General features: G+C 41.3%; 1 protein-coding gene across 14 annotated transcripts in view; it reads left to right on the top strand.

Moving 5' to 3' along the window:
* The window catches only part of MEF2C (myocyte enhancer factor 2C), a 181,436-nt gene that overhangs the window by 118,653 nt on the left and 35,560 nt on the right, over nucleotides 1-27,223 (top strand). For 10 of the 14 annotated variants that reach the window (XM_082191796.1, XM_082191800.1, XM_082191797.1 and 7 more), the window contains 3 exons: nucleotides 11,026-11,169; nucleotides 24,158-24,344; nucleotides 26,809-26,856. In XM_082191796.1, coding sequence (XP_082047922.1) covers nucleotides 11,026-11,169; nucleotides 24,158-24,344; nucleotides 26,809-26,856 — 379 coding nt within the window. Of the gene's footprint in view, nucleotides 1-11,025; nucleotides 11,170-11,231; nucleotides 11,370-24,157; nucleotides 24,345-26,808; nucleotides 26,857-27,223 lie in introns of all 14 variants that reach the window. The other 4 variants (XM_082191798.1, XM_082191806.1, XM_082191795.1 and 1 more) reach the window with 2 other exon arrangements.

Here is a 27,223-nt window from a genome sequence, read left to right as displayed (position 1 = left end):
GGTTGTTCTTTTCCAATGCTGGGATAACACTTTTCACATGGGGCAACAGGTATTTCGAATGTGGGTGCACCACTGAAAGGCATTATTATTTTCATGCCTTCCCTTATGCTTTGTTTTTCTTTTTAAATACTGCAGCATATTTAGCTGATTTTTTTGGATGAAATAGGAATTCCCTGGACAATTTTGGAGCTTGGAATTCAGTCCACAGAAAACTGTGCTCCCGCGACAACTCCTTGTCTGGTTAGCTACTTTGCAAGTGGGGCTTCCTTTCGGTGCTGGTCAGCTGATTGGAAAAGAATGGGACCTCTCCTGGGATTGGCTGCAGTAGGGAGCTCCGTGTCAGAAACTCCCCATTGCGGTTGGCGGGGGGGATGTGGAATCTCACTTTCTATGTTTGGAGCAAGTGGTTTGGATTCAAGCTGCTTCTTCCAAATGGAATATTTTTATCTCTGCAAACATTGCAGCTGCTTCCTCTGCTGAGGGGGAAATACTCTGTTTGGACTTCAAACGTAGCATCCCCTCCTTCCCCCAGATAATCTGCAGAAGGAAATATGCTTTGTATCGAAGCAGCAGCTTGAATCTAAATAGTGTCCTCCAAGCAAACTTTGAAGGGCTTCCCTGTAACTGCCAAGCAGCTGATAAGCGGTTAGTGGTAGCTCCTTTATCAAGTGATTGACCCACCTGTCAAAGTTGGCCAACTAAGGTGGAGGTATTGGGGATCTGACCCACTGGCCAGATCCAGTTTCCCACCAGTGCTTTAGTAGAAGTATAGTTTAATGTGATGTGTGAACCAAGCCTTTGTTGAGCACTTTGTTATCCACAACTGTCCAGGCAGTATAACAGGTACCTAATGTGGGCGATGGACATGGTACTACTGAAATGATGAATTGGGCACAATTCATAATGTATTGTGCGCACGCGCACAAATAGTGCCTTGCTGTGTCTCCCCTGCCCACTGTCCCTTTTCGTTCACTTCTACTTGATCACAATATTGCACAGCCAGCAATGTGAGCAGCTGCCATCTCAATGCAGCCTTAAATAAGTCTTGAAACCGCTTTGACAACAATTTTATGCTGAGCCATTTCTTCTTCCCTGATGGGACAACAATTAACAACCATTTCTGAACCATAATATTTGCCGTTATTGGATTTATGAAAGACAGGATCCTGTTCGATAAACTCCAAAACTGATGGAGTGGCATTTCTGTCTGTTCAGAGCGATGTAGGAGAACCATATTGTTCAGATGTTTTGGACGAACAGCTAAGTCAGGAGAACCATGTATTTTCTCTGTGCAGTTTATTTATCTCACTTGCTCACAGTTAAATTCATACGAAGGTTACAGCTGGCTATATTAGTCATACCCTGCTATGGCCAGGATGAAGATTTGAAGCAACAACATGTAACTTAAGGAGCAGGGTGTGTTTAGAGCTATGACCCTGCATATATCCATTTGAAAGGAAGTTCCACTGAAATGAATTGGGCTGATTGAAACGATGATTCAGATGTTATAGCCCCTCACACGGAAACTACCAAATGTTCCTTCCACTTGGTAGGAAATCTTTAAAGCCAGAACTGTTTCTCTGACTGATTGATTTCTTCTCTGAAATAACCACCACCAAAGCTGTGAGGTTAGTGGTTAGGTGGAGAATCTTCCTGAAATTTAGGTGAACCAGGTTTATCCAGGAATTCAAATATTTCAGCCAATATGACCACAAAGAATAGAAGTTCAGTGACTTGTAGCGCTGGATCTGAACCTCTTGAACTAGCTTATTCTTGCAAATAAATGTGTTTGAGAAGCTGAACAAAAATAGTACAATCTTATACAGTTTTAAATGGCAGAGTAAATATGTTGCTTTTTGCTTTTTAATTATTACTGCACTGCATTCTGCGTTAAACTGGAAGTGGTATAGCAGATCACTTCCAGACTTCTAACACTTTGTAGCTAAGAGGGCAGTCCCCCTTTCTCCAGCTTCATTTGTTGGCGGGAAGATGCCTTTCATTTTGGACTATTGTATGGGGAGAAAATGTTAGATATTATCTCCCCCCCCCCATTCCTGATCTTGATTGGCCCCTGCATTTTTTAGGACAGGGGAAACAACAACCATGTTACCTGGAAAAGAAATGATTAAAGTCACAGATTTGGTTTCTAGAGAGAAGAAAGAAAGGCCATAGTGAAAGAAATTTCTAGAGCAATCTATGACTGTGTAGACACTATACGTTTGAAACACATTTACAACACGTTCTTTCCTTCAAAGAATTCTGGGATTTGTAGCTTGTTAATGGTTGCTGGAATTTGTAACTCTTATACCTTACAGCGGTGGTTCCCAATTAGCTAAGTGCTTTAGAGCCCCCAGTTTTCCAAAGCCAAGCCAAAGCCTTCTTTTGGAAATTTTTATATCTCTGTTGTAGCTTTTATTATGTGAATGGGACCACGGACCACCAATTGGGAACCACCACCTTTCAGAGTTACAAATCCCAGCAATTGTTAACAAGTTGCAATGCCCAGAATTCTTTGAGGCAAAGAATGATCTTCAAATGTGCTTTAAGGGTATAGTGTGTGTAAAGCCTATACAGACCATAACCAAATAGAATAGTATTGTGATAGGCAAAAGTTGTTCCACTGAGTTTTTTAAAGCAAGGGGGTTGGGGGGAGGTGGGGGGCAGATGCTGGAGCAGTGTACAACAGTGTTGTGTGGACTGAATGGGGGAAAAGTGTGGCTATTCCACTATAATTGCCCAGTGTGGACACAGCCATGCATTATAATTATCATTACGCTGTATTTCCAAATAAACAGCATAGAATCATTACATTTGTGTTCTTCTCACCGAGTAGATCCGCTTTCTTTTTCTCTTGCTGCTCTTCGTATCTTCTCAGATAGCTACAAAAACATGAAAATTGGCCCCTTGACTATTTCACAGCTGCTCCTGGAGTTCTGAATACCAGCAGTATAATTGGCCAAAATCTTGTTAATTTCACTTGCCTGTTGCTTTACGAAGCTATGAGAAACAGCAGGGGTGTTGACCCTGTATTTCTTTTCAACTTAGTAAACCAGCCGTGCTTTTAGCTTTTATTACATGATTCTAACAATGCTTTCCTACTTCCCTGTTGCTTTCTGCCATCTCACTACATCCAAAAACCTATCCTGGAGTTGGGAATGATGTGCATTATTGTTGTTATATTTATACCCCGCCCATCTGGCTGGGTTTCCCCAATATTGGCAGGGGAGAGGTGCATATGGAGGGAGGAGTTTGCTGAAAATGCCTTTGTTGTGTGAACAGAGGGATCCAATCAGTTATCTTTCCACATAGGATTTAATGAGTAGAAGAACTTCATATGTTTAAATGAAAGTTTATATTTTACTGAATCAGTTTTCATCTAACAACATATCTAACAATATCTTCCTAAAACTAAACAGATCTTCCCTCTTCTTGCACATGCTTGCAAAATTTATATTTTGCAGAGAAGACCATAATGGTCATGATTAGCATTCCAGAGTCCCTATTTTCCAGGGACAGTCCCGGATTTACAGAAGTCATCCCGGTTTCTGATTTGATCCTGGAATGTCCCACTTGTCCCTAGGATGTCCCTATTTTCATCAGAGAAATGTTGGAGGGTATGGAGCAATGCAACTCCTGAGCCAAGGAGATAAATAACTATACAAGCTTTAGAAGATATCTGAAGGTAGTAGCCCTGTATAGGGAAGTTTTAAAATGTTTAGTGTTTGATTATGTTTTCAATTATGTTGGAAGCTGTTCAGAGTGGCTGGGGCAACCCAGTCAGATGGGCAGGGTATAATAATTATAACAATAATAGGATAAGACATCCATATTTTCATCAGAGAAATGTTGAAGGGTATGGCATTCTGGTGAGGAATTCCTCCTTATTTATAAAATGTGAAGGAACAATATTGGAAGGAGAAGGCACTGAAAAGTTCTGTGACTGTGTAGTGTGATAAATGTGATAGTGGTGTGCCCAAAGCCCTGGTCTATGTCGGTAGGGCTTTGTTGAGAAGCACAGTATGTCCCGAACTACACCCAGGTTGTGGTTTTGTAGCTTTAACCAAAGAACTGCTCCCTCTCACTTTATTAATGTAGTAGATGACTAATTCTCGCCCCTCACTGTTAATATCGGCTCAGTCATATTAACTTACCAAACTGCCTTATGCCGAATTGTACAATACTGTATATTTATTCCAGTTATCTGGACTAAATTGCCACTCTGGTTGGCAGTGTCTCTCTAGATCAAGATGGGGAACCTGTGGTTCTCCTACATGTTGTTAGACTACAACTCCCATCATCCATGTCTGTTGGTCATGCTGGCTAAGGCAGATGGGAGCTGGAGTCCAGCAACATATAGAGGGCCACAAGTTGCCTACCCTTGATGTGGATTGTCATTGTTACTTAAATTTCCCCATCTCATTCTTGAGATACCCCAAGCACCTTATAAGCACACCTAATATACAGTGTAAGTGTTACATATTATAAAGTAATAGTAAAGATAAACAGTTTCAGCAAGAAGAGGGAAGTTATTAGGCTAGCAGATCCAACACCAACCAGAGTTAGGCCCATTGAAAAAAGGACATTTCCATATACTAACTAAATATCACCAAGAGCCATTTTGCCCTCTGGTCAATGAGTTCCATGACTTGAGCACTATTGCAAAGAGTCCCATCTAGTGTATTACTTATCTGTCATGGTGGAGGGACATGGGGAAGAGCGTCTCCTAGTGAGCTAGGTGGACAGTTGGGCTACATGTCACACCTTTTACACTGCACAATTCCTTCTCTCCCTCTCATCATTTTCATAATAGACATTTAACTGAGAATTATAAATGTTTCTGTTTGCAACGTTTGGATTTTTTTAGTTCAGCTCTCTCCCGGGAATGTCTGTGAGCAGACACATTGTAAACTAAAGACATTATAATGAGCAGATAAAACGCCTACAACTCTTAATAGCTGTTTAAAGACCAGGCTTGTGATCTTACACGCAGGGGTTGGGGGGGGGTTGTTGTTTTTTTGAAGGTGCATAGATTCCATTAGGTGTATTCATTGCAGGAGAAGAATTTTGTAATTTACTAGAATCAATTCTGTGGATTTATTCACTGGTATGTTGCAACCGTTATGAACAAGTAAGCAGACAGCCTGCTGTGATGAGCACTGACTGTTTCTGAGGAGCTACATGCGTGTTGACTGGCAAACACAAAAATGGACCCTTGTGCCATTTTTGTGTGTGGTGTTTAGAGCAGAGAAAGCAGAAGGGTGTTTTTTTCAAGGGAGTCCATAGTTGCACTTCCTAATGTCCATCTAGCAATTCATTATTCTTATGTTGTAAAAATAATGTAGAGCAGGCAGGAGGGGGGGTGGAGAGAATTATCCCAAAGAAAAGCTTGCCTCTAAGAACCATTTTTTAAAAAGAAACTTCTAAGGAACAGCCAGGTGCTGTCAAAAGTGGGGTTGGTATCTCGGTTGGTGGCAGGCTTTCTGCTGAGTCAGCATTGCCTGGCCTCTGCCTTCAGTGCCATCTCTGGAAGTGTGTAGCCCTCTAGATGAAATGCAAAACCAAAATATTGGTTACTTAGAATTCCACGGCCTGTTATACAAGAGTGACTGTATTACTTCCAAAGTCTAAAGTGGGGTGGGGGGGGAGTCAGGCTCTAGTAATTATATTCTGCCGTTCAGTTTCTGCTGGCTGCATCACACATCATTTCCTGCTCTAAAAATAGTTGCTGGCAAAGGATAATTCTGATGTTTCCACCCTAGAGGTAGCCGCAGCTTGAGAGAGTGAAAAAAACCACTTTTTAAAATTCTTTTTTAAGAAAAGAACTGGTGGGGTATTTTAAATATGTCCATACAAAATATGATACATTTAATTTTTATCATAAGCAGCTTTGCTTCTCATTTTAACAGAAAAGCTGGATATAAATAATAAAGGAAAACTTCTTTTCTGTAAAACTTGTGGCACATGCTTTTTTCCCCCAGATGTACGTGCACCAGACTTTGTTCCTCAAGTGCAAACTTAAACATGGAAAGTGTAACTGAGACAGACCTGTGCTTGCAGATGTGTGTGTGTGTTGTGCAGGTGCACGCATTTGGGAGTCAGGATATGCCGTGGCTTCCTATTAAGTAGATGCTCAGCATCAGGCTCAGTAAGAGGTGGTGCATACGCATTTATTTCCATGCACCTTCTCGTCTGCTTCTGACGCTGGGGATGGAGGAGCTTACTTTATCTGTGTAAGGACAGAGAAGCACTGAATTCACAGCTGCCACTGCCCACTTTCTCCTTTCCCAACTCAATTCAGGGACTGGCACCAGAAGTAAAGGGATAAAGGGTCTGGAACCACCAACTGCAGGAAGCGGGGAAAGAATTCAGTGCCTCTCTCCTTTTAATGTGATAAAGTGGTGGGAGGGTGAAAACTATGCAATATGCCAGTCACAAGGATTGTAGTTTTTACCCTCCCACCAAGGGTTTTTTCTTTTCTCAAAAATTCTGCATGGGTTCCCTGATTTGGTTTCTAGACCCTGGCATACAAGGCTAGGGGTGGGGTGGGGTTTTTTAATTCTTTGCACCACAGTGTAGATCTCATCAATAGCAAGGCCCACACACTATTTGCCACTGAGACGAAGGAAACCCTATTTGGATATGGCTTCAGTATCCCCATGATATACTGCAGAGTGAGGTGTAGAATGAAACATTGGGGAATGGACAATACATACAACTATTGTGGAAAGTAATCCTGTATTTTTTTAAACAAGTTAAAAATCATGAATATTATGTTCTTAAACACTTAGCACAGTGAAGAGCTGAAAATTGTGACAACGTTACAAGTACAAAAAGCAGACTGCTGAAATCCACAGAGATTAGCAGCCCCAGTCTGCAGAGACACAACTGAGAAAAGCCATCTATGGCCATGTTGCAGCAGAAGCAACGGCGATTGGCTGCTGTCATTTGGTCTTTGCCAGAATAGACAACAGGTGCAGAGTCGCTGACAGGTGTGGATATCTAGGATAAGTAAAATTGCTGATGCCTAGTGATGTAGCCTTATGTCAGATTGTATACTGCTGAGCTCTCACGGAACAGGGAGCCAGCTTGCATGTTTTCAGATCACTTGATGTGCCCTCGTTCACTCCCTCCTCCCCACAGAGGCTCTTGATGAATGTCTGGATGACTAAACTCAATCCCTGCCAGTGCCCCAGGATGTTGGTGTGTCTGTGGGCATAGCCCACCAGATATGTATCCTGCATTAAGTCTCTTGAGATCAAGAGAGGGGTTGTGTGTCTTGCATTCCGGTTCAAGGAGACTTGCGCAGAAGAAGTTTCCATCCTAGGAAACTGTTCCCTACGAACGTTGTTGTCGTCATTTTTGTCAGTTGTTGACTTCCCCTTTTTAAAAATAATTTTTATTAGAGTTTATAAAGAGAAGCACAAAACTTAGTCTCAAATATCTTTTTTCTTCCAACATTAATCTAAGATAAAAACATGAAGAAAAAGGAAAGAAGCAAAGAGAAAAAATAGAGATAGAAAAATAAGGAAAACTTTTAATCTTTTCTATTTCCTCTTGAAAGTTGGTGATTTTCCTTAATGATTATAAGTTGGGGTTCAGTAATGTTTAAATTTTACTTTACCACTTCAAACCTGTTAATATTAAGGCAGAAGGTTGAGAAAATATATTGCATTAGAGCATTATGAACATCCTGGAATTTGAAATGAGATTCAGAGGTATAGAATCATAGAATTGGAGAGTTGGAAGGGATCCCAAGAGTTATCTAGTTCAGCCCCTCTGCAATGCAGGAATCCTGCCCACTGCTGTCCCTGGGTGGGCTCGAACCAGCAACCTTTTGGTTAACAGCCAGACACACTGCCCCATTGTGCCATAGGAGTCTGCGTAATAAGCTCAGATATATGGTTGCAGCCAACAAAGTCATTGTGTGAGCAGAACAACTTTCACTCTTTCTCCTGCCCCTGCACAAATACCCCAAATATGCTCTGGTAGGGCTGCCATATGTCCGGATTTTCCCGGACATTACTGGGATTTCAAAGGTGGAATTGATGTCTGGGAGGGATTTCCAAAAGGCGGGTGCTTTGTCCTGGATCTTAGGCAAGTCAATCTTTTTTTGGCGTTTGTCTTAAAAAAAGCTCAGTAACTTTTCCCTTGCTTTTACTTTTGGAAATATGGCAACCCCATGCTCTGGCATTTCCCCAGCTATCCAGAGCAGATTTGGTTGACTGTGAGTAGCACATGGAAGAGGAGAGGAGAGGGGAAGGGAAGGGAGGGGAGGGAAAGCTCCATTGCACAAATAGAGGTCATTCTGTTCAAACAATGACTTCACTGGGATTCAAACCATACATTAGGAATCAATGACTGGAGCCAAACGGTCACTTGATCAGTACAACCTGACTCTTTAGTAGCCATACCGGAAATGACAATGTGATATGGAGGCAGTGGCAGCTGTAGCAATTGTTTACAGTCCACCTTGCTAATAGATGGTGTTCAAAAAATGAAAGCAAAGCAAAAGCACATATCTTTTCCCAATTCCAGTTTGCATCTATGGGTAGCTTTGCAGATGTTAAATTATCAGCTTGTCACATTGCCTGTGCTGTGCTTACTTAAATAAGCAAGCACTGTTGCTGAATATTGAGTGTAGATCTGGCCACTTTGACTGCATTGAATTGTCACTGATGAGTTTGTTCAATTGAAATCCTAAAAATTTATATCTTTTAAAACTACATCATAAAACGCACCAGTTTTTAAACAGCGTTTTGAGTGACTAAGAGCTACTGCTCAGAAATGCTATCTAACACCTTTATTGAACTTTCTGCATTACCAAATACAGTGGCAGCCTCTGTACTCACAGTAGAGGTGGACTGGGAATATACTGCACAGATTTCTGCCTCCTTGAGTTACTTGAGACATAAATCTTCCTAATGGGAGCAAGGAGCGTAAGACCTGGCTGGCCTTCAATGACAGAGAAAGACATTTCAGATCTGCAGCAAGAAGCAATGACCAAGGGAAATAGGCTTCCCCCCAGCACTTGAGGGTTTGTTCCCTTCCTACACACTGTGTCACGAGGAAGGATTTTTAAAAGAGTGACACTTTGAGCCCTTGTGGTTTTGTTGTGTTGATTATCCAGGCTACTGAAATCTGAAAAGAAGAGACCCATTAGATTACTGTTCACCTGATGGAGTTCAAAAGTGACTCTAGGAGTAGATTTTTTAAAAAATCATTTTCCTGGGTAATACAAGAAACTAAAATATACAAAATTCACAATGAGCAGTCCAGGACTTCACAATCTTGCTGCTATACAGTGTTTCCTTGCAAGGTTCCCACTGTGTTTAATAGGACTTACTGTACATCCAGGTATGGGTCCCCTGATAATAGTCTTATTCTTTAAAAAGAGGCATTCAGAGAAAATTATCACAAACAAGCTGGAGAGACATTTTAATTTTATAGTCAAATTAAAAAGAGAAAGTTCAAAAAATTAAAAGAGCTTGAGGCTGTCAGAAAAAAATAACAAGACAAGACAAGACAAGGAAGACAAGGAACAAACTTTACTACCTTAGTGCTGTTTGATTCCTTCTTCAGACAACCATGCAAGGGACTTCAGTAACAACAACATCTCTAGCAGTTTTTTCCTCCCCTTTAGCCATTTTGCCTACTGTTTAAATTCAAGTTAAAGCAGAGATATTTCAACTGGCTTGAGGCATGTATCTGATGGTCCCAGATATTGTGCTAGTGATGTGGTGATCCAATGTGGTGTAATAGTGAGGGGGAAATCCATGCTCAAATGCCCACACCATTGTGAAGTTCAGCGGGTGATCTTGGGCCAGTCACTGTCTTTTAGCCAAGCTTACCTTCAGGGTTCTGAGAAGATAAAATGAGAAGGGAGGGGAGGGGAGATCCATACATACCAGCTTGAGCTCCTTGAAGGAAAGGCAGTGGTGGCATCGTGGCTTTCAAGCATCCCCCATAGAGTGGCTCATGTCGCATCAATGCTATGTTTCTGTCAGCATGGGATTAATTTTTTTTTTTAATGTGGGTTAATTTAATTGATTGCAAGTATCACTTTATCATCATATTCTATCAACAGATAGATTTTAGAAATCCTAAAAGAGACACAGAAATAAGGAAATAAAAGAAACAAAAAGAGGACTACCCCCCCCATGCACTCCTGTATTTAAGATCTTAGTAAGAGAAAAGTGTACGTTGTGTATATGTAGACACAGGCATGTTGAGCTGTTCAGTTATGCTTTAGCATTACTTATAAGTAAATACATCAATTTTTCTGTTGAATTTAGAGCTTGTGTGTGGGACAAAGAAAGAATCTGCATCCAGGAGTTCTATCCATTTCGAAGCTCATTCAATGTCTTCTTTGATAAACATAATTAATAATGTGTTGTTTGTATTTAAAGATCTTTTAAAGGTCTCTTCTTGTGTTATAATTAGGCTGTAAGGGTGAGAGTAGCCTAGTGACTTGAAATTGTAACCTGGGCAATACTGACTTAACTGGACAGTGTATCCTGACTTAACTTCTGTATTTCAGTCCTGCCCTGAGAAGTAGCAAGAGACACAAAAGCTATTACAGGCTTAAAACTGCACTACCTTGAAAACTGCCTGTTGTTGTTTCTGGGATCATCATTCTGTTCACAGAGAAGTGCTAGCAGCTCCCTACTTGATCAAATCCATTACCCTTTCTGTGTGCTAAAAAAGATGTGAATGCTGAAATTTTTAACCCACTGATGTTTCCATTGCAGGCATAATCACAGATGGTAGCGTAGACATTTTATTAGATTGTATACTCTCTGCATTTATTGACTGACTCCAGATTCAGACGAGGTCACCGTGGCTTCTCTCTTTGCCGCTGGTAACAAGAGCTGTAGTTTGTTGACCTAATGCGTTTCTCTCCTCTTTCTCTCCCTGATGTAAAATGTAACAGCTTTCAACCACCAGGAAGCCTGAACTGTTTTCAAGGCCCTGGATCTCTCTTGCAGCCTATGTCAAGGCTTGAACTTTCCAAATTATGTATTTCAGACGTTGAGAAAGAAAGGACTTAATGGCTGTGACAGCCCAGACCCCGATGCAGATGATTCAGTAGGTCACAGCCCTGAGTCAGAGGACAAGTACAGGAAAATTAATGAAGATATTGATCTAATGATCAGCAGGCAAAGATTATGTGTAAGTACTCTGAACTCCCTTTCATTTTTTTTTACTTTCTGATATTTCTCTGAACCTGGCAGGCATTGAACAAGAAAGAAAACAAAGGCTGTGAAAGCCCCGATCCTGACTCCTCTTATGCCCTCACCCCACGCACTGAAGAAAAATACAAAAAAATTAATGAAGAATTTGATAATATGATCAAGAGCCATAAAATTCCTGTAAGTACCAAAGGTTAGATGGCTGTCTGCTGATAACCACTGCAGTAACACATCCTAACCCTTTCAGTTCTGGTTTCTTCCAAAAATGCAAATTCAGTGGGGGACCTATTTTAATAGCTCCCACTTGAAACCAAATTGCATGTAGGACATACCGCACCAATGTATATATTTTGGTCCTGAGGTGTGTGAAGTTCCTTAAAAAGATTATTTGACAAACCAGAGGCAAAGCCTAAAGAAGGAAGTTAAAAAATGTACGTTACATACAGGAGATTTTCAGAATTCTGGTTTACCACACTACCTACCCCCCAAAATGTATTTAGAAGACATCTGGGAACCTCGCTGTGGGCAGTTTAACATACTCACAGGCAACTTTCTGTGGGTCTAAAGGGAGGAAAAAAGAATGGCTTCAAGTTGAATTAGAGAACATGCATCCTGCTACCACTATTATTAAAGCTATGCTCTAAACTCAGTTACCACACTGAAGGGTTACGTAGCTAATTGCTGGTTGCAGGAAAACAGACTGCATGAGAGCCTAATGGTAGCATTCAGTCACGTTGGCGTGTTGGAGGTGATTTTTACAGCTTTATCAGAAGATTTGCTTTGACCCCATCAGCATTCCTCTTAACGCTTTAACAAGCGCTAAATTTTGTTTTAACCAAGACAGAATTTCTAACAGTCATATGCCTTGCCAGATACTTAAAGAGAAATAACTCTGCATGTAGCTTTTTGTTTGCACAGACATAAAGGGGCAAACTTCACATGAATACTGTAAGCATTACATAAGTACAATTAAGTATTGTTTGCGTGTACTATATTTGGTCGCAAATTTCAGAAGGGCACTTGTTTTCTAGGCAAAACAACCAAGATCCCTGTGACATCTTAAAAGGTTTAACAAATATACCTTGTCATAAATGTGGATTAGACTCTGCTCTGTGAAAGCTTATGTCACAATAAACGTGCAGTCTTTTAGATATCACAGGGGCCAATGTTAAATTCTGTAGCATTGTGTTTGTGACACTGATTTAGGGGGGGAAATCCATAGGTGATTTCATTCTCATAAAGGCACAGTTTTTAAGAGAAGAAACTTCAGACAAATTCACACACGATAGCATACTGCAGGGGTCATTATGAAAACCTGAGCTCCTTATCTCTTTCAAGTTAGGCAGTTACCTAACGGTGGGGACCAAGCTTACAGGGAGAGGAGTATGTCAACTTACCATGGCTCTCACTTAAACCAAATCTGTAAACTGTCCTTTAAAGCTTGTAGGCTATGCTAATTTACCCCATACTTGAGATAAGATTGTTCCAGTTGTGCCTTTTTGGACACTGAAGCAATGCATGAATCTGTATGGACAGAAAGTTACTTAGGGTTGCCGTATGTCTGGAATTTTCCAGACATAGCCGGTATTCAGAGCTTGTAAACAGTGTCCAGGCAGAAATTGCTAAAAAGTCTGGGAAAATCCAGATGCATAGCATGGAACAAGCAGAAGTGTGGATGGGCCCAAAGAGAGGTAACGTTCCATGTTCTAGATGTGCCATTTGGTCTGTTTTGCAAGCCTCTTGTTCTCACCATGCCAGCCCAAGTGATCTGCAACATTGGATTACACTTCCAGAAGTGAACAGGCAGTCATTTGGCACAAACAATTTGAGTACTAGGAGACACAAAAATCTGTGCCTGGAAAAAAATATGTATTCTCTATATGCAGAATGTGCCCAACCACTTGTGTACACACAGTCCATTACATGTGCAAAAGCTGACATCCAGATGGGAGACATTTGCTCTTCAGAATTTCTGCCACAATTTGGAAAAAAAAAATAGACTTTTTGTAACTCATTCCTATGGGAGCAGATCTTTCATGTACGTTAAAGAACACTTTACTGAATTGATCTGGCCTTTGTAGTAAAAGTCATGCTTTCGCAAACTTTTGGGAAACTTAATGTTTTACCCAGGAGACCAGAACAGCTCCAAATTGGACCAGTGTTCCATTTCAGAGCACTTTTTTTCCAAAATGCTTAACATGTGTATTCAATTTTTAATTGAATGCATGCGCACTTGTGTTTCCCTTTCCACTCACGCTCTTCTCACTTGCCTAATTCCATATGTCGGAAGGAGAGCTTTGAAGCTGCCACTGTGATTTTAGCAAGCCAAGCTCTGACACGGAGGTATTGCTCAATAATGAAACAGCTATAGCCTTTTACTGACTCAGTGGTCTTGTGAAATCTCCAACCCTTCTTTTTTCACCAGGTGGAAACCTTGCCACCGAAGACCTTTCCTCTTTCTTTGTTAAACTATGGTAGGGAAACTAAAAGAGATAATCTCTTTTCAAATGGGATTCCAATAAGGTATCCAGATTTAAGAAAGAACTGAGGTCCTGTGCCTTTTGTGAGTGGGTAGAATTTCAGCAGATACATCTCCTCTTGCAATGTGGAGTCATATTGGAGCAGACCAAAGGTCCATCTACTGTAAGCTTAACATCCTGTTTTCCATGGAGGCCAACCAGACATTTCTGGCACTGAGGGCAATAATTCTCTACTGTGGCTTCCTCTCACACTGCCTCTGTGCATGAAGTTCTGTAGAGCCATCATGGACTTGTTCACTCACCTTTTAAAGCTATCTGACCTAATAGCAGTGCCCACATTTAATGCAAGGGAATTTCATTCAGTCCGTGAAATGTAAAGAAGTGTTTATTTTGTTTGCTGTGAATCTGCTGCTAGTCATTGATAACAGTGGGAGGTAAGGTAATAGTGGGAGAAGCTTCATTTCATTGAATTCCACCCTTTAATTCTGGAATTATTATCACAGCCCTTCCAAGCTATGTCAAGCCACATAGGTTGCTATGTGCCCTCAGAGGCTTTACCTAATGCCCACAGGGTCTCCCCCCCCCCCGTCCTTCCCTCTGCTGAACGAGCCACATTTGGCCAATAGAAGGCTTTTTTTAAAAGGCTAATTGCAGTGTGGGGGGTATTTGTGGGGTCAGATTACTGTGCACCTGAGATGCTTACAACAGTTTGTCGGAATTGAAAATGTACCCCTGGTCTTGCCTGTATTGCATCTCAGCAATTTCAGAGTCTGACTTTTCTGTGTAAAAGTGGGGAAGAGCACGTCGAGAATAGCAGAAACAATAGCAGCAAGAACAGCAGTATCAAATTTACTTTTTTATTTAAAAAATCAGAAATCCATGTCTGGCAACATACTTTTCTAATCTGAATTATACATGGTGGCATATTTTTGTGAATGGACTCAATCGAAGCATCTAGCACCACCTCCAGGGTAGATGTGGTAAAAAGCTTGTTTATTTACTTATTGCTTAGTTAGTACATGTTTTTAGCCCCATTTTTCAGATAACTAACTAGAAAGACGGACAAGGGAAGAAGAGTGGAGGGGAAAGGCAGAGGAGGTGATCACTTCTTCTGGGACAAAATAAAGCAGTGAACAACATCAACTTCTACCTTGTTTGGGCCAGGCTGGTCTTCCCTTGCTGGTGTTCTTGCTTGAATAGCAGTTCATGACTCTTGTTCCCTTGTCAAAGTGTTTCCCCCCTCTTGCTTCTGAAACTGGCCCTTGGAGCAGAGTGTTCTTTCTGGCAGGAAGGGGGAAAGCATGTTTCCTGCAGCTGTTCCATCTTTGGCTGATGGACAGGGTCAGTTTGTCTCCCCTTTGCTGTGATATTCTTCCTTGTCAAGATTGCGTTCACTCAAATTATTCCCGATCTCTGCTTCTGCCCTTCCTCTGGGCCAATAAAGTATTGCATCGGTGTTAAATACTGAGCAGCCTCATACAACACTGCCAGTGGCCTTTCCCACTCCTGTTGAACAAATCTGTTCAGCTTGTCTAGACATCAAGGAAACTGTGCATGGCCATTCCACCCTCTGCAGGGCTGGTGTTTGTGACTAGCATCTCATCTGTCTCCATTTGGAGCATAGGAATCTGCAACAATCCATCTGCCCTGACAATGGAGTTTTAGGCAAGAGACATTTGCAGCCCTTCCTAGAGAGGCCAGTTATTGGACCTGGGACATTCTGCATTCAAAGCTGATGCTGTACCACTGAGCTACTGTCCTTCAGTTTGCTATGAACAGGAGCTGAAGTTATGCAGTTCTGTGCTTCAGGCAATGGAGAAAAGTGGTCACCATGAACAAAGCAGTTCTGTGCGCAGGTGCCCGTTTTTTTCTTTGTTGGAGAATGTGAACAGGCTTTGCAAATTCCAGTGTGAACTGACCTGATCTGCGCCTCCCAGGCTAATAATGTATGGATCAGAATGTAGCTATCCTGAAGATATCATACATCTCTGGAGTTTACAATCACTTGTCTCTTAAAAATTATCAAATAATGTTTACAAATCCATATCTTAGGCTAGAATACATTTAGAAATGTGTGTTTTGAGAGAAAAATACACTTAAGTATGTATGTATTATTATTTAGTTCATAAAATGTATACATCACTTGATTGTAAAAAAAAACCAACAACCCAAAAAACCTCAAAGCAATTTACAAAAGATAAAACAATAAAACATGCATGTGGTTTGGGGGGGATTGAATGAAAAAATACGTATTTAAATATGATTATTTTGTGCAGATTTTTTTTAAAGTAGATTAATGCAGAAATTAAGCAGAACTGATTTATGGATCAACACAAAGGAAAGTGATATGAACCAGAAATAGACTGAATTTCCCATACCCCAAGTATTAACAAGAAGAGGGGTAAATGTGTTTCTTTTCAGCAGTGTGTGAAGGGGCTTTGTGTGTTTCCAAATGCATATGTCCCATAGTTTATGGCTGGCAGTTGAAATGAAAATGTGGAGAGCAAACTAGCTTTAAAATTTCATGATGAAAGGCATTGGGGTCAGCCCAAATCAACACAACTATCTCCAGCATAGTAACTGCTCTGCATGCTTGCTCATACCTAGAGCTGAAGCTGTTGTGTGACAGCCGAATGCTTGCAGTGCACACAGTGATATGTGGGCTGGCCTTTGGCTAGGCCATTTCAAGAGCGCAACAGGGCTTTTTTACAGTGAAGACAATCTGCACAATCTGTGTGCTCAAGACAGCGGGTATGTGAATGCCACAGTTCCTAGTTTGCACACCAGTTACCATGCTACATTGTCTGAGTGTCTCAGTCCTAAGCCTGTATGATCTCCTGTGTGATCTCACCAAGGGCCGCCTCCAAGGGCCACCTCCTTTTGATATGCAATGGACCACTTTTTATTGTGTTAGCTTTTACAACAGTTCCCTTTTTCCTGGGGTGGCCACACATTGCAGCCATCTGAGAGAGAAGTTGCAAGTTGGGCTGAATAAGGCATGCCCCTTTTCTGACAGAACCCACATTTAGAGCAAACCTTTGAAAGGGCAGCATTGGGCATCAGTTTGTTTTTATTTTTAAAAAGAGTGTGTGTTTTAATATCTCCACATTGTGTTTTCACATTTGCGTGTTGAGTCCCACAAGCCACCCCCCAAATAACTCACACTTCACACTTCAATTTTTGTTTAAGGTTTTTGGCATAATTTTGGCCACAACTTTATTCAAATACAAAATACGTGAGTGGTTGCTTAGGCATTGGTTATGACTATCTGTCCTTGCCCTCAGGGACAGGGCTGGCCTTCCGGACACCAACGGAAGCCAGCGTGGGAAACAAGTATTGGGTGAGAATGAAGCTGGGAATCAGACTAACACCTCTCACCCTCATGTTCCGGTGGGGCTTGCCCGGCCCAAGTCCGACTCCGGGGACAAGGACGAAAGAATGGCAAGCCCCTGGATTTCCTTTAACGGAATTCCCATTCGCATCATTTGGAGGGGTAGGCACTTACCCCTCCAAGCACCATTTAACCAATGCCTAACCGCCAACCTTACAAGTTGTGACGATTTGCTACGCAGTAGGCGAAAACCAAATGGCACCAGCCAATCAGCCAAATGGCAAAATTCCTACCAGGCCCCCGCTCAAAGGCGAACGACCCCATGACAGGCATAGCAAGGTCAAGCAATCAAAACCACCCTGATAAAAGGGAGGGAGGGCGGGTGATCCGGTTCAAAACGGCCAAGAGGACATTCCCTCATCTGGCCCCTGTATTTATAGCCTCTGGCCCCTCCTCCAAATTGCCAAATTAGAACTCCCCAGCAACCCAATTAACCCTTTAGTGCTTGGGTTGCTAACAATTTGCCGAGTCACTGTAGGGTGGCCTGTCTCCCCAACCGCAACACGTGCTCTCTGTTAGGGAGAACACGCTTTGTGGAAACACCCACATCTTCTGATGTTCATGAGATTTCAGTCAATGTTACCTCTGTGGTCTGCCTGCAACATACCTAAAATGATCCAGTGTGGTGGAGTGGTTAGAGGATAAGGTGAGGAGCAGGGAGATTGAGGTTCAAATCATTACTCAGCCAGCAAGCTCACTGGCTAACCTTGGACCAGACACCATCCTTTAGCCTTTGTTTGGAGTAAAGGAGCAGAGATGGAGCAATCACCTACATTGCCATAACCTCTTTGAAGAAAATGCAACAGGACTTTTTAAAATGCTGGTATTGATGTGTCCATTTTTATTCTCAGCATGAGGCTAGAGAAGAAGGCCTTTACACAAGAGACATCATCACAGAAAACGATATATCTCTTAGAGAAGTGGCTGTGTATCTAAAGTAGCAGGTTCACATCAGGCAGCTCTAAGTGCTGATTCTCAATTTCCATTCTGTACTTTAGAACAGGTGCCCAAGCTGAAAATCCATGACACTCTCATAACGTGTAGAGGAGTCTCTTATGGCCTGATAAACTATTCAGAAGCAGGAAGAAGGAAAGGATTGAGTATCTGCTTCTGAGAATTAAAAAACAGTACACGCTTGACGAGATCAGTGTCCATGCCTTAGTACAAAGTGCAATTGGAGAACTGAAATACTGTACCTAGATCCTAAGGTTAAGTGTATGTTAGCAGTAGTTCAGTTGTGTTTCACATGCACTTTACCTTCTGCACTTGCAATGGCCTTCACCATTGTAGGGAGGGCCTATCCTTTGCTTGTGAAAGGTCCCATGTTTGATCATGTAGTTATGCTAGTATCTGTGCCTGATATACTGGAGAACTGCCTGTAGTCAGAGTAGACAATAGATAGACCGGTGGTATGACTCAGTTTAGGGCAGGTTCCAAAATACATATGGATGCAGTCATGAATTGAGGTGTCCATCTGATCACAGGAACACCAGGTCCTTCCAAGCTGCATCAGTCCTATGCACTCTGCCCCCGCCACCATTACCAGTATAGCAGACAGGGACTGAGTTCACCACTCAGTTTGGCCTGACAGCTTTCAACAATGAGAAAGGAAATTAACAAGGTAATCAGGACTCAGAAATGATTTGTAGGGGGGAAATATGATACCTGTTTAGCCATTTTTCTGGGTTTATAAGGAAAGAAGAACAAGGCCAGAAATGTATTTCCCAGGGAATAGGGGTTATGAAATGCTATTTTGATAGTCTAGAAAGGATTCATGTGCACATCAGCCAAAACATCTGATAGCAATTATACATTTATTTGGGCTGCAAAAGATTCTGAAAGCTTATAAGGAAATGCAGCTATGAAGGTCACTTTACCATAATGTATTTTTAAGGTCATGACAGGTTGAAATTAGAAAGCAAGACCATTTCTGCACTGCACTACATTGGAGTCAATGACTGCAAAGCATTTCAGGTGCTCTTTTTCCAAATTGCCAGTGTTTGCATGGTTCGGAAATACCAAAAAGATCCCCTTACAAATTTGTATTTGATCTGTTCTGTGATTTTTGAAATGCATGCAAATTGAACATGGCAGCAGTCACTGGTAATTCTGGCAAAGAAGACAGATAGCATGGCATAATGGACACATTCCACTGGGAAACTCTCTGCACAAGCCCCATTGTAATGAAAAAGAAATTATTATGGGAACAATTAAAAGGATGTTCATGGCAGGCAACCCAAGATTGGCCGAAGGGTTTCTGAGGTTCTACATATGTTTTCATATAGCACAAGATCATTGAAACAAGAGTTTTCCATTGACTTAACTGGCCTCAAGACAGATACAAAACTGCTTGTTCAAATGAAGTGCAGTTGAGAACCAGCTGCTTTACTCTATGCTTCTTAGGCAAATTGGTGCTATTTTATGATAACTTGTTTGCATATGCATTATCCATAAATAGAAAAGCACTGCAAGCCCGGCTTTTAGAGTGACGGGTATTCATGGACAAGCTTCTTTTCTCTTTATTGTAACGTAATGACTAGGTCATCCACACCTTTTCCAGTTGTCTGCCTGCCCCCTTTTCTATAAGCTCATTTTCCCACCTGTGTGTATTATTCCCTAGCCGTATCCAGAAATGCTTTTTATATCCTCCCAATTCTTGCCACCTCACTCTGCCCTAGCATAGAGCTTGAACATTTAAAAGCTATAGGGAACAATCCACCTTTTTCTTAAGTGTAAGCAAGCCCAGCTGAAATAAACTGGAGTTGCAAAGGAACACAGTTGTACATTTTCCCTACATGCATGGTAAACCAAGCATTCCCCTCAAATTCACTTTGATACGTGACCATGATGAAAGACTACAGGAACCCTGCTGATCCTACAAAAAGGAAAGGATGTGGGCAGGCGGCCATGTGTGTGGCTCTCCAAATCTCTTAGCACCCTGCCAGCTCAAATGGCTTCACGCTAGCCTGTTCACTAAAGCGACTTGGAAATGGAATTATTGCATCCACTTTGACATAGGTTCATTTTGTAGACACTTACATTTGCCTGTTTGGGTCTTGGCAGGTATGAAATTCAAAATACCGGTAATTATTTTTCAAAAACAGCTTGCCATTTTGTGTGTATGGTCTTGATTTTAGGGGAGCAGTGATGATCTGAGACTGCTTTGTATTGTGTACTATTTACTACCCAAAATCTCCAGTTCCTACTACGTAACGGAAATCCCAAGGCCCAAAGACACAAAGGCAGCGCCTTTGTGGAAGCTAATCAGGTGTGAGCCCTCAGTGCCTGGATGGGAGATAGTTTCCTGGGAACCCAATGCATGCAACCTTGAGTTTGCTTATGGAAGAAAGGTGGGATAGAAATGAAATAAATAAAAACAAGAAGTTGCTATTGGAGGCTTTGTGCAAGAATAAACTACACACAGGCAACTCACTTCTAGGCTTTTTTGAATTCGAAGTTGCTCTTTGATTGCAAATGAATCACCCAGAAAGACTGAAATCTTCACTCTGTTGTGTAAGAGGAAAGCTGTTCACTGGGGTTGCAATTTCAGCCTATTTGCCCTTTTTATTTTTATTTTTAAGTGAAGAGGGATTAGACTCTATTCGCAGCTCACAAATTCCAAGAAGTTCCTGTCGCATCATCCCAGTATTTGGGCTCTGAACTGTAAAGGGTGAATTTCATCCATTGTGTTTCTATACTTGGATACATAATTGTATGATATTTTAAATTACATGGTACATACGTTTCCTAAGAAACTAAGCCTTCATCATAACTCATGCGTCTTCCATTGCTGCGGTGTATGTGTTGAAAAACAGGCTCTATTCCCCGACCCTCATGAGACAGGTTAAGTGTGGAAGCAGAAGAGATTTTTATTTTTCATTTTGGGTGAGAAGAAATTTCATGCCAGGGTTTTGCGACACAGCAATGACTCTCCCTATTTTTAGATTGGCTTCAGACATTCTAAAAGGGCAGCAGCAGAGGAAGCACAAGTGAATTGCAATTTTTTGAACTGCCCTTTTGAGGTTAGAGGCACAAGAGTTAGTTTTTTCAGTGTGTCGAAAGCAGCCCGAGAGTCAAGGCTCGCCCCACTTCCATCTCTATGAAATGGGTCTTGCAAGATTTGGTATTGTTTCTTGAAAAAACCCCTGCATGACTTGTTTGATAACAGAGAACACGAGAATCGCCTTTCAAATCACCACCAGCTCCCTAAAGAGCTATTGCAATTCTCCAGACTAGTATTGTAATGCTACTAGTAGTAATATTAATAAAGACTTGTATTTAACAAGTCTGATTGGGGGTATAATTCAGCACCATCTGGAGAACACCCAAGTTGGCTACCCAAACCTAGGGGTCAACTATCTATATCCCCTATTGACCTCTGCTGTTTTGGTAGCTCCTGGCTAAGACAGAGTCAAGTTTATTAGGTTGCTTCCTATGAATGCACATGGAAACAGTTTCCAAGAGAAACAGGTTTCCTCAATGATAAAAACATTATCAGTAAGTGATGTGCATTGTTTTTTACAGCTACTGCTCTGTGGGCTTTGGTATCTTAGATTCCACTCATAGGGAATGTTCCCTGGAGAGTTTTGGCTCCAAAAGTTCCTTTTTTCACAAGCAGATGTATACTCAACTTGCAAAATGATTATACCTTATGAAGGGCAAGAGGAATAACTTCTTTCTTACTGCCTGATAACTATATGACTACAGTAAGGGAGGGGTGAAGTTCTGGGTGTTGGGGGGGGTAAGAGCCCTTCCATTCCATTTTCCTCTTTCCTAAAGATTTTCTTTTTTCCCAAGTCACACCAAAGTAAATGGAAAGGAGAAATGGACTATACCAGCTGAATGGAGCAGGCTTACCAGCTGGTATAGCCAATTTCACTCCTAAAATAAACGGAAGAAAATGAGGGAGAAAAAGTAGTCACACTTTTTTAAAAAATGGTGTCAGTGTAGATTAAATTTAGGTAAGTATTTGTCCTTTCAGCACATCTTTTTAGAATTAAAATTCCAAAATTGATCTGAGACTGAGTAGACATGTGTTGCTCACCATGGGCCTTATTCAGTATGTACCTGTGGAAGTTGCTCTACACAGCATCCATGCATCAGTTGCAGCAGTGTTGGTCACACTGCTTCCAAGTAGTTTCCATATAAATTGAAAAAATACCATCAAAATTGCCAAATTTTGGAAAAGGCTGCTTTAGACCCAATGAAATGACAACAGCTAGGCTTGCTACAGGTCGGTCTAATCATGCAACTTCCATAGTACAGGCCATATTGTGCGTTCCATAGTTATTGCTATGGAATGCTCAAAAACAAGGCATATGAACCAGCTTATAAAGTAATGCTGTTTTGACGCTTCTAATGCATTTCCATTCAGCCTGACAAAGATTTCTTTATAACTTGAAAGTCTGTACATACCAATCCCAACCAAAGTTGTGTTTTTGTTGTTGTTGTTGTTTTATGCTGGTTCTATCTTTGGATGTGATTTATTATTACTAAGAATTTTCAACTTCTGCATTAAGCATGAAATGCTTTGTACATATAAAAATACAGTATATTTTAAAGCTATGGTAGAACTCCACTGGGAAAACATAACTTAAATAAACAGTAAGTGCTGAGTGTACTTCAAGCTCTAGCATAGATTGTCATTTCTGACTTGGTATATTTCCCCAATAAATGAGAGTAGGAATGGGACCTAGTGCCTACCTTTGTAGGTTTTGTGGAAAATCCATAACAAAACCATGATAATTGTCATTATCCTTGCAATAATCCCTTAAGATAGTTTCAGTATCATTACCCTTGGTTGCAGGGGGAAAGCGTATTCCTAGCCCTGTATAACAGCTCTTGACTCACCACTATGTTCTTTTTAAATGAATACATTTATCCAGGGTCAAACACTTTCAGCTCTGTGACATCACAGATTCAATTTTTCCCAGAGGAAGAATTCACCTCTATCCTATTCACTGAAGAGTTTTGATCCAATAGATGCCTCCACGGGTAGGATGGGGGAGTTGATTTTTGTCATTTTTCTTTTCCCCTACAGCAGCCACTACTACCTCTGCTGTCAAAGATTGTCCAACCCTTTGGATCAGATTTGTGGAGTGGGGAGAACAGACAAAAAATCCTGCCTCCTCTCCACCTCTTCCTCCAACAGCAGCCTTTTGTGAGCAGAGGTCCACTCATGGGAGCTTAGAACCCAAGCCAATGTGTTGTTTTTTTCACATATATGGGTTGCAGGCAATGTTAGTTGTAGACCCACTGAAATTAATGCACATGACTAAATTGAGGCCATTAATTTCAATGGACCTACTCTGAGTAGAATTTAGTTGGATACAACCCATTGTCTCCATGAGTGTTGTTGTTGTATTTTAAAATCTGTATTTGTCCTGATACATTCATGGAGATCAAGCAAAGTGAGTACATTTTGCAAAAAGAAGAAGAAAGAATACAATATACTTGTCCCTTTCATAAAGCTGATCATAATCCCAAGCTTCTAAGATTCTTGAGACTGAAGCAAAAAGCTTCCCTTTTGCATTCCTCACCCTTCTAATATTTCTCTGTAAAGTGAAGTCATCGTAATCAAGTGTCTTTGATCTACATTCTTCTATGACACCATATTAAGATGCCACAAGTAAGCAATTACAATTTCAGTGAATGGAAGAAAGCTAAAAATTGAAACTTAATGAAACAGGGTTTTCTTTTAAACAGAACTGTGAGAGGAAAGACCTCTCCAGTCTTTCAATACAAAGGAAATGTAGAAATAGGAGATGGGTGTGTGGGGAGAAAATAAATATTAATTCACGATCCATTAAGCATTTTAAAAAGGCTTTTCTCAAAGTTCAATGCTGTGTGGATTTACTCAGAGTAAGTCCCACTGTGTTCAATGGAACATACTCATGAGTTAGTTGTACAGGATTGCTGCCTCAGAGGTTAAAAGGTTGCTGGTAGTGACATTTCATGTTCCTGACTCTTTTCTGTGTGCTTTTAATCAGTGGTTACAACATATTTGCACTAAATGTAGCATACGTGTTCTCAGAGACTGTTGTGCCTCCTTACTATTCTTGTCTTTTGTTTCCTCCTCCCCCCTTCCTCTTGTACAGGCTGTTCCACCACCTAACTTTGAGATGCCAGTTTCTATCCCAGTGTCCAACCACAACAGCTTGGTATACAGCAACCCTGTAAGCTCATTGGGTAACCCCAACCTGTTGCCTCTGGCCCACCCTTCCTTACAGCGGAATAGCATGTCTCCTGGTGTGACACACCGGCCACCGAGTGCAGGAAACACAGGTAAGGCACTACCCAATCCTATTTCTTCACTTTTAAGTTTGGGAAAGACCTGTTGCTCAGTGGTAGAGTATCTGCTTTGCTTTCAGAATAGCCCAGGTTCAATCCCTGGCATCTCCCGGTTGGGCTAAGAGAGACCTGTGTCTGAAATCCTGAAGAATTGCTGCCAGGTGGAGTGGACCAGGGTTTCCTAAACTTGGGTCTTCAGTTGTTTGTGGACTACAACTCCCATCATCCCTTGCTAGCAGAACTAGTGGTCAGAGATGATGGGAACTGTAGTTCAAAAACAGCTGGAGACCCAAGTTTGGGAAACCCTGGTATAGATGGTACTGAGATCATTTCTCAGAATTTTCATTTAAAAAGAAGTAAAGTTAAATTCTAAAATGAGATCACTCCTTTGTGAAATTAAAGATAATTAATCTAAAGAAGACAATGTTTTTAAAATGAAGAGAATTAATGGACTCAAGCTACTGGGAATGTTTGTGTGACACCCAACTGAAGGAACAAATATTCATGTGGTAACTTGTTCACGAACATGAAGTAAAATGGTTCTATTTAGAAAGTGCCTATAGGCTTCTGACAATAAATCTTTTTTTACCCTCACTGTTGTCCTGTTAAAGACTGTTTCAAAATGTAGGCTCTGAATCCAGGCCCATTTGTCGTTGTGTCATTAAAAAGCTACACATCTTCTTTCATAGAAGAAAAAACTGGGAAATGAGTTTGAAGTAGCGGGCGAGGTTAATCCTTGCTGCCAAAATAGGTCATTTGACTCCACAGTTAAGAAGCTACAAGCAGCCTTTGTGATAATGTGTCAGGTCATTAGAATCTCACTGATGGTGATGTATTGTTCGAACTCATGGCTTGTTTGTCTCACTGTACAAGCAAGAAGTTGCCATCCACCCAGGTGTAGGATCACCTGTAAGTAGGATAAATAAGGATTAGGATCCTTCACTCTGTCTGATTGAAGCAGAGTCAGCCTTAAGCGTGTTGACCTCAGAAAAGTCAAGCAAGGTCTCCACCGTTAAGGAAGGTAGTAGAAAAAACAAGCCATTGATGCTTGCGGAAATACCAAGAATGTCATGCAAAAATACACCACCATTTGTTGGGAAGGTGTTAAGGGAAGTACTTCCAGTATGTCTTTGTAAGACTTCGACAACATAGGATTCGCTCCCTGTTGTTCCTGATATCATGCACTCTGGTCATGCAGGAGTACGATTTGGGGGTGGAGTGCGAATTCTCAGTACACATGCAAAACACTTGAGTCCCCTATAGAGCTGTTTGGATCCTAACCCTAATGTGCAGCTGGCATCCTAAAGTGACATAACTGTGAATTTTGTGGGACTGGGAAACATGAGCAAAGGAAGCTGCCGATCTAGCTCAGGACTGTCAATTTGATAGGCAGCAGTTCTCCAAGGTTTCAGGCCAAAGCTTTTCTCATCCATTGTACCTGATATGCTTTTTAAGAAAAGCAGAACAAAAACAAAATATTGAAATGTCCTGCATTTCAGGGGCTTGGACTAGATGACCCTTGGGTCCCTTCCGCCTCTAAGATGACCCTTGGGTCCCTTCCAACTCTAAGATTATGTGACTCTATGAGGGACTGAAGCTGGGATTTTCTGTAGTCACTGGGCAGGGAGGTTTCCTAGCACTGCAACAGGTAGTCCCTTGTACTCTTGTGGGTGTTCAGGGTTCCAAGGCTGAAGGCATCACGTTAGGTATGCCATGGCATTGTAAAGAGCCATCTCATATGTATGATTGGTGGTTGCTTGACATCCTCACTGCATTTGCAGACTGGAAAGGTTGTGAGAGGTGTGTATATTATGAAGCAGCAACAAACCAGCCTCACATTGGCACCAGGGCTTCTGTGGGCCTGCTGAGCCTTGCCAAACCTGATACTGCTCACTGCATCATCATTTCTTGCTTCTTATTTTTAAAAAAACCAAAACATTTTGGAGTTATCGGGGGTGGCTGCCCAGACCTAAACACAGTTATGGATGCACATGTTATTTTGAAAGTAAAAATACTAATTTGGGCACCTGTTTTTGCCATTATTTTTAACAGCACCCTTTTCTGTAACAAAATACTACTTATTCTCAAGTAAATGGGTTTATCATCAGGCAACAGAAGCAACAAACTCCATTTTACTTTTGCTGTCAAGATGATCCTAAGGTTTAAGCAAATATGAAATACGAATCATCGGTTGCTCAGGGTATTATTATTATTATTATTATTATTATTATTATTATTGACAGAATGTCTGTGCAGTTCGAGAGGAAATGGGTCTGCTTATACGTATGTAGATAGTAGTCAACATGGCTCAAACAGCCTGATCTTTATAAGTACCCTGGTGGTAGGAACTCTGCTAGGGTTTGCATTGCTTTGAGGAACAGGCTGTAATTTCTGTTTGACCTTTGTGGTTTCTTTCAGCTCCTCTCTCCATTTGACTATTTTATTTGTCTTCTCCTAGGTGGCCTGATGGGTGGGGACCTCACAACCGGTGCAGGCACCAGTGCAGGTAAACAGAGGAGTGTTTTATGTCCCCCTTTAAAATGATTGCAGACTCCACAACAGAGAGCTAGCATGAAGCCGGTCTTAAAATAACTCTATATAATTTCATTAGGAGCAGAATTAGGTTAACCCTGGATGCTTCTGAAAATCCTACTCCCAAGAGCCTTCTCGATATTAAACTTCCCAATTTCCGTGCATTTAAAGACTTCCTGTTGCTGTTGTTTTAAAAGACTTCTAATGTACTGTCACGGAGACTCTCGTTACCAAGAGTTCCCATCAGGCGTCACCTACGGTAATCAGAGGACCCTTTCACAAATCCCTCACTGAAGCTGTCACATACCAGTGTGTGGTGGGAAAGAAAAGGGGGGTGATTC

This window comes from Podarcis vaucheri (genome assembly GCF_965113315.1).
Source record: "Podarcis vaucheri genome assembly, chromosome: 11".
Lineage (NCBI taxonomy): Eukaryota > Metazoa > Chordata > Lepidosauria > Squamata > Lacertidae > Podarcis > Podarcis vaucheri.
This window is presented reverse-complemented; position numbering and strand designations above follow the sequence as displayed.